This window comes from Dufourea novaeangliae, unplaced genomic scaffold, assembly GCF_001272555.1.
Source record: "Dufourea novaeangliae isolate 0120121106 unplaced genomic scaffold, ASM127255v1 scaffold7, whole genome shotgun sequence".
NCBI lineage: Eukaryota > Metazoa > Arthropoda > Insecta > Hymenoptera > Halictidae > Dufourea > Dufourea novaeangliae.
In genome coordinates this window covers 2,274,731-2,289,486 of record NW_015373896.1, presented here as the reverse complement: position 1 = coordinate 2,289,486, position 14,756 = coordinate 2,274,731, and the positions used below count along the sequence as shown (strand labels likewise).

General features: G+C 37.9%; 1 protein-coding gene across 1 annotated transcript; it reads left to right on the top strand.

Moving 5' to 3' along the window:
- The first annotated feature begins 4,878 nt into the window (after positions 1-4,878).
- Positions 4,879-9,888, top strand: LOC107192302 (importin-4). The gene is made up of 15 exons (XM_015581520.1): positions 4,879-5,021; positions 5,390-5,476; positions 5,548-5,655; positions 5,725-5,877; positions 5,962-6,147; positions 6,216-6,510; positions 6,601-6,755; positions 6,829-7,426; positions 7,511-7,746; positions 7,823-8,028; positions 8,098-8,438; positions 8,516-8,691; positions 8,773-8,975; positions 9,055-9,365; positions 9,451-9,888. The coding sequence occupies exons 1-15, from the start codon at positions 4,968-4,970 to the stop codon at positions 9,573-9,575; spliced, it is 3,234 nt and encodes a 1,077-aa protein (XP_015437006.1). The 5' UTR covers positions 4,879-4,967; the 3' UTR covers positions 9,576-9,888.
- Positions 9,889-14,756: the final 4,868 nt, after the last annotated feature.

Genomic DNA, 14,756 nt, shown 5'->3' with positions numbered 1-14,756 from the left:
CCGGACTATCAAAAAATGAAAAAGGAAAAAAAAAACAGTGCGAGGAGAGTCGAAACTCGGTCGAACTCTGTTATAGGAAGGAATGTATATGTATGAGTTGTAAAAAAAGAGGGGAAAGGGAGGTAGGATCTTACGATCGTGGTATCTTAAACGCCCTACAGGGGCTTACGATCGAGTGCGCAAGGATCGATCGAAGCTGTATCGCGACGCTGGGAATCGCTGTGCACGTAGATCTCTCTATTTATATTTATAGCGAAGGATAGATGTTATTAATTTAAGCCTTAAAGAATTCTGTAGAATTAAATAGACAGTTGGAAGCTTGAACATAATTTCGAGTAAGTGATGTTTCTTCGTTAGATCACACGAAAAGTATTTACTTCCAGAGATTTCGAAACGATTTCAAACTTACTACCGACAGCAAAGAAAGATAGATAATAGTCGAACCTCAATTCTTCTAAAATGTCAAAGAATCGACAATCTAAAATGTAAACTGTCGATGGATTTAGACTCTAGATCCTCTATACTTAGAGCTATATCTATAGAGTCTAAGTACAAATTATTATTAACTTGAAGAATTCCAATTTCAATATTCTAGACCAACCGAACCCAAAATATCTGCTCTCTTTAAATTTATTTCCCCATGGCGAGCACAGTAACCAAAAAGATTCGAACTCAAAAGACTTCAAAGACCCGCGAAGAGTCGGTGCTCCAGCTCTTCCACTCTTTAGTGGCTCGAATTATTTTTTTCGCTAAAAAAATCTCGACGATTTTCTTTAAATGTAACGCTTTACGACCCAGGGGATGCATACAACATTCTCATTTTTGGTGTTCTCAGACGTTTTCCTCGTGGCGGAAGAAGCAAAAAATAACGAAAGTAAAAGGGTCCGAACTCGAGGATCTCCCGGTAGCTCCTAGATCCTCCAACGGCGGGAGGTTATAAAGAAGATAATGCGGTCGTCAACGATGGCACTGAACCGGAGACCGGTGTACGACAGATTTCTATTGAAACAGCTTGTTGCAACGGTCCCTGTCGTAAAAACGAACACGTCCGAGCTTCGGCTCGTCTGGGATACACGTATATATACTCCTTATTTGAGTAATATGGACGTTCTTTCGGTCACGTGTTCAAATACACCGGCCCCCGGGGCCTCTTTTTCGGGAACACGTTCCTATAAATCACGTGTCGCACCTTTTCGCGGAAAGATCCCCGATAATCGATTCCCCCTGTTACCGTCTCGAAATAGTAAGGCGACACTCGATCCAGATCGCATTATCGCGGTCAAGGAGAAGAAACAACGGACGGGGCTTGAATAGCTGTGGGAGTAACAGATCGCTATTTTGGATAGTAAGTTCAAAGAAATTATTGGTGGCTCGTAACTATAAATTTCGGTAACTGTAATTACTAATGTGAACGAAACACTTGACGATTGTAATTTGATAGTAAACATACTAATCGTGAGAAGAATGGTGAACTAATTGACAGAGAATTCTCCATCCGCCATGTTGTTTTCTTTTCTCTTCGCCACGTACACTCCCGCTCGTAAACATGACACGTATCGAACATAGAGTAAATGTGATCAGGAATTACGAAATTGCTGAAAGTCTGAAATAAATATTGTTTAGGGAATATTGAAGCTCGATGAACGACGTTTATGAAGTAATAAATATAGCCCAAAATATATGATTTTTAGAAAACATCACTTGTTCATTGTACAGACCAAGTGTCGAACATACTTACGAGCAGGGTAGTGTATATCCTAACATTGAGCGGCATGAAAGTACCAAGTATTTTCTCCTTTATGTAGAAAATATGAACTATTTATGATACAAATAGTCGACAAATACTAGAATCTCGATGATTCGATTGAAAAAGTGGATTGTATTGAAAATTTGGAGTTTGGTGTACCGAGCACCCGCTACAAACCTCTGTTTAAATACGTACGTAGTACATTGTTAATACGTTTGCAACGTTTATTTGTAACAGTATGTAACTACACTCGCGTGTTTGAATATAATTGCAATTGCAAATGGCCATTGCGCGTCATCCGAATAAGCGGTCCCGTTGTCCCATACTATTCAGGCCTCCGGTAATCTACCGATAATATTCCCCCTTGAATCAGTTCAGAGAATCAAAAGGCACGATTGCTTATGTAATAAATTAGAGAACGGGTACGCGTGACGGCGGATCGCATGTGGTGTCTGCTTACACGTAACAGATTCATCATCGACATGAATTTCGCGTTAAGATTAAGACCGCTTATCGCGTTCGAATACGCAACGAACACTTTTCCCATGCCCCTAATCCGGTCGTGCAATGATACCACGGGATCCCCGCAAACTTTATTTATTTATATGTTAAATATCAATTTGTTAAAACTTAAAACGATCTTCGAGTAATAAAGAATAACCTTTAAACGCTAAACATATTCAAAGTTTTATATGTTAAATATCAATTTGTTAAAACTTAAAACGATCTTCGAGTAATAAAGAATAACCTTCAAACGCTAAACATATTCAAAGATACCAGCAAATGTACACGATCCTTAAAGTTTCCTTTCGACCTAACCTGTTATTTTCCTTTTACCGAAGTCAGATTACAAATCGTTCGACCTGAAAAGATTCTAGTCGCAAATTACTTATGGATGTTGAATCATAAGACTACTTTGTGCGAGGATCGATTTGTATAGGTGTAGTTGAAGTCACATCTGTGATCCGGTAATTCAATGTTTCTAATAAAATAACACTTTTTTATACGTAATTTTGTTTTGCGTCGCATGAATCGGTTTGTTCACCAATTTTTTCGTAGATGCAGACGTGATCCAGATACTAAATTCGTACGAAAAGAGGCCAGTCCTCCTGCAGAGTCGTCTGGAATGCACGTAAACCAGACGACGAATATGCACGAGGTGCAAGAGGAGTCACTCAATGACGCCGTTGACAGGCTATCCCCGCTGTGCTTCATCGAGCTCGGCGTTTCTGCGATATTTTTTCGAGCTAAACTACCAGCTCACGGAACTCAACCGAACGAAATTATCCTTTTATCGTTATACCAGAAATTAGAACAGTATACAAACTAGCATAGAATAGTAATTGTTCGATATTTCAAGTGTAAAGATTTCGTTAATCACTCACGTTAACTCCAGTTTGCTGCTCGTAGGTGAAACATTCATCTTAACGCAGGATACTCCTTGAAGATGGGACTCCAGTAACACTGCACAAGTGCCCGCCTGGAAGTTTAAGAATCTATATGTAGTAATTATTTCGAATTTCCATCGATTCATCGGTAAACAAGATCTGTGTCCTTCGGTCATCATACGCGAGTCGCGACATCTACTGCAATGCATCACTTTTAACCCGAAATTATACTTACATGTATGACGGTCCACTTGTGGCAAATCTAAGGATCCACTTCCACCAAGCGTAACTCCCCGAGAGACAAGTGACACGGTCCTTGAGACGTAACTTAAGATAGTTAATCTAGTGGATAAGGGAACGAAGAATTATGGACGGTTTTCAAGTTGACTGAACAGTTTTATCAAATTACGATACTTGGAAAGAACGGTTTTAACATCGATGTAACGAGGATCATTGGTGGGGGGCGATTAGACTGACGTGAATTCTCTGACAAATTAAAAAAATAACGATAGAGGTTAAGTGAAAATTCAACGTTTTCCACGAACCGACGCGTACGTGAATTTTTTCAAACAGCGATCCAAGGAATTTGGAAGACTGCATTATCTCAAGGTGCCTCCGTATCGAAGCGTTCACGGAAAGAGAGAAAGCGACAGAGAGGGCACGATCGAGTGAAAGGGTGGAAGGGATTCGCTCTAAAATAATAAACTGTTCGAAACGCGTTGCGAGACTAGGCGAACTCGGAACAAACGGTCCGCGTGACTTACACTGCACAGGCATGATGTTAAAAAGCATAGTCTTAAATTACCAATATTAAAAAGGAGGACATATGGGAGTAATATTGGGACAGCGTAGACTTACGATTTTCTTAAAAATAAGTATCGAAACAGACAGTAGTAGATTACTTATTGGTAGATATATACTATTGATCGAGTGAAATTTTTCATACGAATGAAATGAAAGAAGTTTCTATCCGTTATTCAATTTGAACGAGTGGAAGCTTGCGAGGTAATTATAAACAATACAATGTATTACGTACCGTTTATGTAGTATACTGAATGGACATTTGTTATTCAAATAAAATCCTGTCCATGCCTGGTCTGTGCAAGACTCTTTAAATACAACTCTTTAATTACAAACCGATTATGCTCTTCACTCGGTCACAGGCACGACTGTTTCCTTCTGCACAAGTGCAACACTCGTTACAAATTTTTTCGCGGTTCATTTGAATTGCTATGAAAATTTCTTCAAACATTGTACATTATTTCTATCGGGTTGTATTTAACAAAATACATGATATTGATCATTGCAAAATTGGCGATGAATCGTTTTTGCGAGATGCAGAAATTACATTGTCCGCGAACTATTATTAAAATAGCCAATTAAATAATAATTAATCTAAGAAGTGTAATTCGACGACGTATGTACAAGTTTTAAAAATAAGGATTTCCTACTCGATCGGTAAAAAGTTACGCCTGAAGTGCCATCTGCATTACTGTATATTGTACAGTCAATTAAAAGAATTTCGTCGTCTAAAACAAGATACGTTTCTTTAAATAAAAAGAATTATGAGATGTAACGTAATATACACATCTTGAATAGTTAAACTAAATCACGTATGTATCATTGTTTACTGTAAACATTTGAAACCATTTTGTGGAAGGACAAATTAATCTTAAAAAAGTTTCTCCACTGTTTATACGTTGCGTACACGCACGCGCGTAACACATCATATGGACACCAACAGGTCAGAGCAGCGATAGTAGACAACCGGCTACTTTGTGCGGAGATACTTTAGGAATACATTGTATTTTATTATTAATATTAAACCAACAATGGAGGAAATATTATCGAAGTTACTTGTAGCTGATAATTCGACGATACAACAGGTATGTCTAAAGAAGTGACAATTAATAATAGAAGCATATTATATGATGTTCGAAACACGTGTTCGGTGTATGGTTGATAACCGCTTTAAATACTTAAATAAATATAGTTTATATCAACTAACGCTTTGTTTTCCTTGTGCATTAAATCGACAAAATACCCTAAATACTTTCCTATCATTAACTCTTAAACACCCTTCTTTTATTAGCATTGATACATTTATATGCGTGTCATGTAGTCTTCAAAGTCTTTCTCAATAAGGACAAGCATCCGTCTTGCGTATTAACGTGTAATATTTCAAGGTCTTGTAATAAAATATTTTCACGATTGATATAACGTAAAGAAATATATTGACATGATATTTTTTTAGGGAACAGCAGAACTCAGAGAAGCTTTTAAAAAACCAGAGAGTACGCCAGCATTATGTCAACTTATTATATCATCACCAAATTCACAGGTTGGTATTATTATTATTATGTGCTCTGTGTTTTGCAAACTTTTTGCAATAAGAAAATTATATATTCTTAGATACGACAGTATGCAGCTGTATTACTCAGGAAACGTTATGGTAAAAGTAAACATTGGTTAAAATTGCCTAGGCATATACGCAGTGAATTCAAACCAGTAATTTTACAGGTAAATAGTGATTATTCTAAAATGCATGTTATTAATGCAGCAATGTATATGATTTTTGTCATATTCCAGGCCTTAATTAATGAACCAGAGAAATTTGTAAAAAATGCAATTGCACAATTAATAGGTGTAATTGTAAAGCACGAATTGCCTAATAATGAATGGCCTGAGGTTTTACAATTTGTACAACAGTTGATTACTAGTGAAAATTTGGCTGAAAAAGAGGTATAAAAAAATATGGAATACGTAAAGCTTTTGAAGCATGTATCGTTTGTTTTTTTTTTTTGGTGAGGCACAAATTTGTTATAGTTGGGAACCTACACACTGTCAATTATGACAGAAGTTGCACCTGATGCATATCAAACACATGCTGGTTCAATTGCAGTTCTTATGGGTCAAACATTGAACAGTTTACAAGATCTGGGAAATCCTGTTGCATATTATGTCCTACGAATATTACAGAACCTTGTTCCCTTAGTTCAAAATAATCAGATGGTAAGACCAGTTCGAATAAAATTTAATTGAATCTAAAATCAGGTTGCCTTAAAAAATTACTTTTACAGATGGTGAATGCTTATCATCAGATGTTGCCCCAGGTAATGGCTACAATTCAGTCTCTTGCTACTACTAACGAAGACAAAGCTATTGAATGCTTCGAACTAGTAGACGAACTATGCGAAAATGCAATTGCCGTGATAGCGCCTCATGTAAAACTCCTTGTCAGTATGTGCCTTGCTATTGCTGGTAACAAGTCATTGGACAGTGCTCTTAGAGTTAAAGCAGTTGTTTCTATCGGATGGTTAGCCAGGACAAAGAAAAAAGCCATGATAAAACATAAGCTCGTTGAACCTGTTATAGGTAAGTAACATGCAAGTACGTAAGAGAACTAATACTTTTTCTTTAAATGGAGATTAATCTTCTATTGTAACCGTGTTTCGTCGATTACAGATATGTTGTTCAATCTTATGTCCACTCGACCAGAGGATGACGAGGATGAAGTTTACTTTACTGATAATGAGGACAATACACCTGTAACTTGTGCTACCCAAGTTGTGGATTTACTAGCACTTCATTTACCGCCAGAGAAATTAATTCCTCAATTGGTATGATTTAAAGCACGTGTAACAATTTCTCGTATGCGATAGGATTTAACGTTTTGTTCTTTCATTTTTATAGCTGCGGTACATTGAACCTGGTCTTCAGGGAACAGATGTATATGCAAAAAAAGCATCGTATTTAGCAATGGCTGTATTAGCAGAAGGTTGTTCCGAATACATCCGCACTAAGTATCTCGAGTCTTTCTTGCATTGCACTTGTCAGGGAATCACCGATTCTGTTCCCGTCGTGCGGAACGCCGCCCTTTTTGCTCTTGGACAATTTTCTGAACATTTGCAACCGGACATTTCTAAATATTCTTCAGTCTTATTGCCTGTATTGTTTGAATACCTTGGTCAAATATGTGCTCATATTAAACAAGAGAAGAAAGCACCGCCTTCGGTCGATCGTATGTTCTATGCATTAGAAATGTTTTGCGAAAATCTAAACGAAAGTCTGTTACCGTATTTACCAACATTAATGGAAAGGCTGTTTGAAATTCTAAATGCTGACACCCCGATCCACGTTAGAGAACTCTCACTGAGCGCCATTGGTTCGGCAGCGTTAGCCAGTAAGGAGCACATGTTGCCGTACTTTGAAAGGATCGTTTCAATTTTGGACACTTATCTTTCGGAAAAACAAACACAGGAAACCATGTGTCTTCAAGTACAAGCAGTTGGTTCGTATAGCTAAACGTATCTTGAACTATGCAATATCGTATATGCACAGTTTGATATCGTTAAGATTGTTTACGTCGTTACAGACACTCTTGGCGTGCTTGCAAGAACAATTGGCGACAAAAATTTTGCACCTTTGGCCGGTAGGTCGCTTAATTTTGGACTGAATCTACTGAAGGAGACACAAGACCCAGATTTAAGGAAGTCCATTTTCGGTTTATTCGCCTCAATCAGTACCATAATGAAGAAGGAAATGGCGTCCGCTTTGCCGGATATTGTCGAGAACATGATATTAAGTATACAGAGTTCGGAAGGCATAGTGGTATGTAAGTTATAAGAAAAAGGAGATAGAAATAATGAAATGTTCATTTATAATAACGTTATTCGGTTTTTGGCAGCCCCATTATAAGGAAGACGAGAGTTCAGCTTTTCCAGTTTATGAGGATCTTAGCGAGAGTGAAAATGAAAACGATGAGGAAGATATTGAGAATACAGATAATGAAGAAGATGACGATGATGTAGCAGGCTATAGCGTTGAAAATGCGTACATTGATGAGAAGGAAGAAGCAATTTTAGCATTAAAGGAAATTGCTGAACATACAGAGTAAAACATCTAACTTTTATCTAATAACAATATATTATATCATTTTTACATTTATCACTATCATTATAGAGAAGCGTTCCTACCATATCTCCAGAAATCTTTCGAAGAAACATTTAAGTTAATCAATTATCCTCAAGAGGATATCCGTAAAGCTGCCATCGATGGTCTCTTACAGTTTTGTATAAATTTCTCGAAAATCAATACCAATGAAGGGAAGGAAGCTCTGTTGAAAGCTCTCTCTGTGTATATACCAAAATTGTCCGAGTTAATACAACTAGACACCGAACGAAGTGTGGTAATTAGTGGCTTGGACGCTTTCGCCGAACTTCTAAAAGAAATCAAGACGGATGTTCTTGTAGGAGAGGGCCATAAAGACGCTATAAAGAATTGCATCAGAGCTGTTATGTTAGGTTAGTACTTAATGTAAACTTATTTCATTTTTATTGGTTTAGTAATACTTTTATACCTAGAACATTATTTATTGTAGGCAAGACAGAATGTCAAGATCAGGAAGAAACAGAGGAAGTAGAGACTGAAGCTGAGCAAGATGAATTATTAGTTGAATGCGCGGGCGATGTATTCACCAATTTAGGAAAGGTGATCTCTCCGGAAGCATTTGCAATTTTTTTCCAAACCATCCTGCCGAGGCTTTTAGAAAGATTGGTATGCTTCTACGTTCGTAGAGTTGATCATCGATTAATACTAAGTTTTCCAATTACAATCTATATTGATCAATCTTTTCAGAGAAAGAACAAATCAGAAGCGCAGAGATCGTTCGCTGTAGGGACTATTGCAGAGTCTTTCGCGGGGCTTAAACATGCTGCGTTCATAAATCAACTTCTTCCTCTGTTATTCACACTTGTGGATGATCCAAGTGACGAGGTTCGCAATAATGCGATTTACGGAATCGGTGAACTCGCGCTACATGCCAAAGATGCTGTTTATCCGTATCCTTTTAACGTGTACTGCCACGAAAAATTCGAGCAAACAATGTTACCGATGTATTTCTTAACAATAGTTTCGTAGACGTTACGAGGAAATTGTGTCGTTTCTCTGTAACTCGCTTGGCAAAGAAACTCACGCAGGAGCCCGTGATAATATCATCGGTGCAATTGCACGACTAATAATCACCAATTACCAGGGTGTTTGTCTGGAGCAAGTGTTTCCAATTTTCGTCAGCCAGTTGCCGCTGAAAGAAGATTTTGAGGAGAACAAAGCAGTTTTTAGAAGTATATTAACGTTATATCAAGCTGGCCATTCCATTTTACAACCGCACATGCACATATTGCTGAAAGTAGCGGTCAATGTATTATACGAGGAAAGTGCTACTGATGACGGTACGTTTCATCATATTTTCTTATCCCGTTTTATTTTGTAATCAACATTTTTTATTCCTTTATGTTTCTTTTTTTTTTGGTACAGAGGCAAAAAGTTTCGTAATGGAATTTATCAAGTCTGCACAGCGAGACTTTCCAAACGAATGGAACTCCATGTACGCCGAGCTTCCAGTAGAGGTCGGGACAAAAGTTCAACAAATATTTTCTTAGATCTCGACACGAATTCGATAACAACGATCATTAATTGTTCCGCATTGGATGAGACATGCAGACTGATATGTGAAGATATTCTCGTCTCGAAGATGTATTTCATTTTCTTGTTAAATTATACATAATATAATAAGATTTTTCCGATTAATTGTGCTAGTTCACAATCTTTTATATATATATATACATATATATATTTAAAATTGATCACGAAACCATGACACCGGATCTGTCAGTAAGTGCAATTAATTAAATCAGCGATGAAATAAGTCTCACTTCGTAACCGTACACAATAAAGTATCACAGAAGTTCTTATACGGAGATATATACATATAATAGGATTGGACAGTCCATGTTAAATTCTAGTCTGTTGATTGATTCCTCTTTTTTTTTTTTTTATTCTGAAAACGCTGCATAAAAATTAATTGTATTATTGTAAATTGTTCTAACCAGTAAACTCGAACATGTTAAATTATTGCTAAAGAATCGCGTTAAACCGGTGATTTCTAATTCTTATGGCGTGGACATAAGAAATATTGTTATTAAAGAGCACACGCACTTCGGTGATCGTGACTCGCGTTTCTTTGTAACTGAGAATATTCGGTGCAGTATGAAGCATTAAATGTATACATTGAACATAAATGTATTATCTGGAGAAATAAAACCGTTGTACCGCATATTTTCCGGAAACCAGTGCTGGTACCTTTGTCATCTCCGAAATTGCACTGCTTAAATAAATACGAAAAATATTTCAGTTGAATATCTTTGTGAATAAAATGGTATTACAAAAGGGAATATTCAGCTATGCGTGTAAATTTTATGATTCGGGAATATAAATTAACAATAGTATTGTAAACATATATGTAACTTCTTTCATTTAAATATCAGTTTTATTAGAGATATAAAAAATTATACATTTAGATTATACAACAGTAAAAACATGAATGTTGCACCGTGGACTAGTAACGTCACAGCAAAATTGATAGGATTTGCGCAGATATAGATATCGGTCTCCGCGTGACCTTATCGATATATTATCTAGAAACGTGAGATAACTCATCGACCCATCGTGAGTTTAGTCGAACGCTCATCGTCTTACCTGAACGTATACGATCTCGACAATGAACACAAGTACTCAGTATTGCAAATTTGTATAAACATTTATCGACCGGTTACATAAAACAACGATTTCTGTTTATATTGTATTTTTACAAGCAACGTTGATAAAAGGACGGTGTTCAATGCGAATCAGTGTTCAACGTTACGTGTCAGGTGATCAAGTGTGTTATAACCGTGAATGTGAATACTAATTTTTTCCCCAACAAGTGCTAACGTAAAATTTTTACACGATTCACAAGTGTGGAATAAAAAGTGATATACTATTCGTGTCAAGTTTAATAGTTTTCAACTTCAGAAAACAAACTCAGTTGTACGAATCACCGATCAAATTGATATATTGAAAAACGGTCCCGGAGAAGGACAGTTAGACACCCGATCGGATCCCAGGTGTACACATGAACACGAAAACTAAGTTATTCAAGCATGACGTCAATCTGTTTGAGAGCCAACGTGCTGGAGAAAATACAGCACGTGTCAGCCGTTGTCTGTTCAAGGAACAGAAATCCCACTCTGGCATTGATATTCAGTAATATGAGAACGATCACGTGGACTGGCTTTACAAGCATCGCACGGTTATATGGACGTTACATACGCAAAAAGCGCGGGATTACGAAGTAACTCGAAAGTGTACGTACGCCGACGCGAGACAGTACAGCCAAATAAAAAACAATAAAAATCGAAACATTAATACAGTTCGATTCGGTGTTTATTTTATTTTCTGCTTAATAATATTGTTAATAGAGAAAATGAGTTTCTGTTTAATTGTACTTTTTAAAAGTTCGCCTATGAAAATGCGAATCTCTATGAAAATACTAAACGTCAGTCCACGCGTGACCAACAGGATCGATTAGAATCAATGAAACAGTCAGTAAAATAAGAGAATGATCGCGCAACTACGTCGAGATACAAGCTTGATGTGCACTTCCCACGATGCCGTGCAACACATTGGGAGAAAGTGTTCCGTACACGTATACCGTGACGATGAGTTCTATGACCAGATGATACGAGCCGTTTTCGCGAATCGTCCGCTAATACAAATCTGTCCGATCGACGACCTTCCGATAGCGAGACGGCGGAAGTCATAAAGCGTTGTCGAGGTTCTTTTCGTGCCATTGAGCCGGGTGAGTTAGTCATCGACGATCGAACGTGTGTTAGACCCATAGCCACACGCGTCTACATACACGGTGTATCGAAATTCCCTTACGTTGCTTTTTCTGGCCACACCGCTCGTAGTTACACACACATTTTCCGTTCAGTTCTTCGATCTACTCGTTACGACCATAATTTTCGTAATTGAAAATAACAAAAAAAAGTCCGTTCTACGAATAATAAATCGACCCCGTTCACGATAAAAACGAACAAGTGAAATAAATCATCGGAATCAGATATCCGAATTTCAATAATCGATCTGTATCTCGAAATATATTCGATAGTTGGATCGTTTCTGTATACACTAGAAATCATATTTGATATTTCATCGAACAAATTGAACTGTAAAATTTCAGTAGTGACGGTGACAGTTCCTTAATCGCACGCTGCCTCGCGAGGAATCGATTAACGTTATCGACCACCGATGGTACGGACACCATAATCGTCATTGGAACGTGCCAAGCGCTTTAACAACACCGTGGAACGACCAAATTTTCGGACACCTTGTACGTACGCTCGTATCGAGTGTGTTTGATGCTGGCCGTGCGTCCTTGGGATCTCCACCATGACTCGAATCGAAAAGGAGCCGTAGGTGTACGACCCATGTTCGTGGGGCTCGATTGTCTACCTGTTCCGAGCTTACCATGCTTCATGAAGATATCGCTAGTGGAAAGTTTCGTCAGACGAAAGTGGTTTATTGCGCGCGACCGTTCACTGCGGCTAAATCGTCCGATCCACCGAGCAATTGTCCGAGCAACGTGTCTGCGTAGTGGAAACCGCGCGTTCGTGCCCGCTATAGTGGACAGTTTTGGCGGAAATTACGAACAGGACGGGGTGGAGACAACGTTCCTGTGATCTCGGTGAGTGTTCAGTTATCGTATATTATAATATTATAATTTATTAATTCACAAAAAGAATTAATATAAGTTGTGAAATATTCTTTTTCGACATTGATTGGTGGTGTACCCTCACGAGCAAACTCGGCTTCCGCTAGGGGAAAAAGTGACGTAGGAGAAGGATCTCTTACCACTTGGTAAATTTATTTCAAGTACTGAAATGAATGTTAAATCGAATGTTAATTTGGTATAAATTTCAATAATTCCCGATACCAAATTGTAGGGGCCACTTCCCCTACGCAACTTTTTCCCCTAGTGGAAGCCGGATTTGCTCGCGAGTGTACAGTGGGTCGAATGAAAATTTCAAAGTGACGTTCTTTGTGTATCGATGCATTAAGTACTTCATGGTAGACTGTAATTGTCGTGTTCGATTAATCGATCTCTCTGAAAAATCTCTTCGAATTTTATTACGTACATACATATAATGTGTTAATGGTTGTTAAATTATATAATGAAAATTGTGATTATAGAACACTAATGTCAAACAGTTGACTCTCGCATAATCGATGACATTCAAACATTGCGCGGTAATTGATGATGTAAATTAGTTAAATAGTATAAGTGCCACTAAATGTCATGCGTTTAAATAAAGCTCAATTTAAATGTCAATATAACAGAATTACGTTCGAGATACGTTCGAGTGAGTTTTAAAGACGAGAACGATTGCTTTTGAAAATCGTTTGAGCATCTAAGAATCGAGAAAATGTTTCTTTTTGTTTTTGAAGTAGTTTATTAATATTATTCTGTCGAAAGAATTTGTTTTTGATTAAAATATAACGGCCAGTGGGAAATAAACGGGATTGAATATTCCCTCAGTTTTCCTTAAACCACCAGCCCATACCTCTAACCGACCCAGTATCGCAACGGTTTTTCCTCGTTCTAAAATTACAAAGAGGGACACTGTTTTTGCTTCTACTTTCGATTGCGTGATTCAGCAGCTTGCTCGATTATTCGGGTTGTTAATCTAACAATGCGATTATCAGTCGTCGATGCTTCTGTCAAAAATTTTGATCGATGAAGACGATTCCTCCGCGTCGGAGACCCCAAAACCTTCACAACCATAGTACATACATGTTATGCGGTTGAAACGTTATTACAAGAACACGTTGCTGGACAAATTTCTGAGTATAAATTGGTCGTTCGAGTGGAATTTTATGGAAAATTATTTTATTTCACGTACCGGTGATTAATTAGCTCTTACGCAAGGTCGAGTTGAAATTATGCCAGCGCCCCTATGCAGAATCTTTCGTGTCACTGCGCAGCTGGAGTAGGTAGCGGTTGGGTGACCTTGAACTGCCTATATCTTTTGTTCCGAGTTCACACTCGAGGCGCCACATGAAAATTTAGAATCGGTGTACATATTCTTCGTTTTTCCTTTATATTTCGTTCGTTACTTTCACTATTATTCATTTAAGAACAATCGAGAAAAGAATCTTCGTGGACTATAGTGGGAAATCTTTTTCCTTCTTGAAGTACAGTGGGTGATCGGTTAACGAACATTTTCTTTGAACGGATTATGTTCGTTAACCGATCACCCACTGTATTTAAAATTACGTGCCTTGTGTAGAACGTGCGAGTTTTAAGTGTATCAACTACATTACTGGACGATAAAGTCATATTAGCAGGTGATCCCTTAATTATAACGAGCAGCGTATATAATCTGCTAACCAGAAAAACATCCCTAGACAAACAGACCAATCGTATCGGTGGGAGTCATACGTTCCGTGGATCGCACGGTTTTGGGATGTTAAAGTGATCCGGAAGGTGGAGCGTTTATGAGTATGTTCGCGACATTGTTCGCATACGAAGGTGTAAATGCAGGATGTGATTAAGATTCCACGATTAAGAGACTAAGTGACGGCATGGCAGCACGCGGTGGGAGGCCATCGGGTTTTTCAATCACGCTCGTCCATGCATCATTCATTATTCTTTTCGCGTAGATGGATAAATAGGCTATAACACGGCGGTAGAGTTTCATGCGAATCGTGACGTTGATTATCCTTTTAGCGTATTCGTATTA

Excerpts from the sequence above, each read along its gene's own strand:
- LOC107192302 (XM_015581520.1), top strand. The coding sequence starts at position 4,968 with ATGGAGGAAATATTATCGAAGTTACTTGTAGCTGATAATTCGACGATA. Across the intron at positions 8,439-8,515 it reads CATCAGAGCTGTTATGTTAG|GCAAGACAGAATGTCAAGAT; the intron begins GTTAGTACTTAA and ends TATTTATTGTAG. Across the intron at positions 9,366-9,450 it reads GGAAAGTGCTACTGATGACG|AGGCAAAAAGTTTCGTAATG; the intron begins GTACGTTTCATC and ends TTTTTGGTACAG.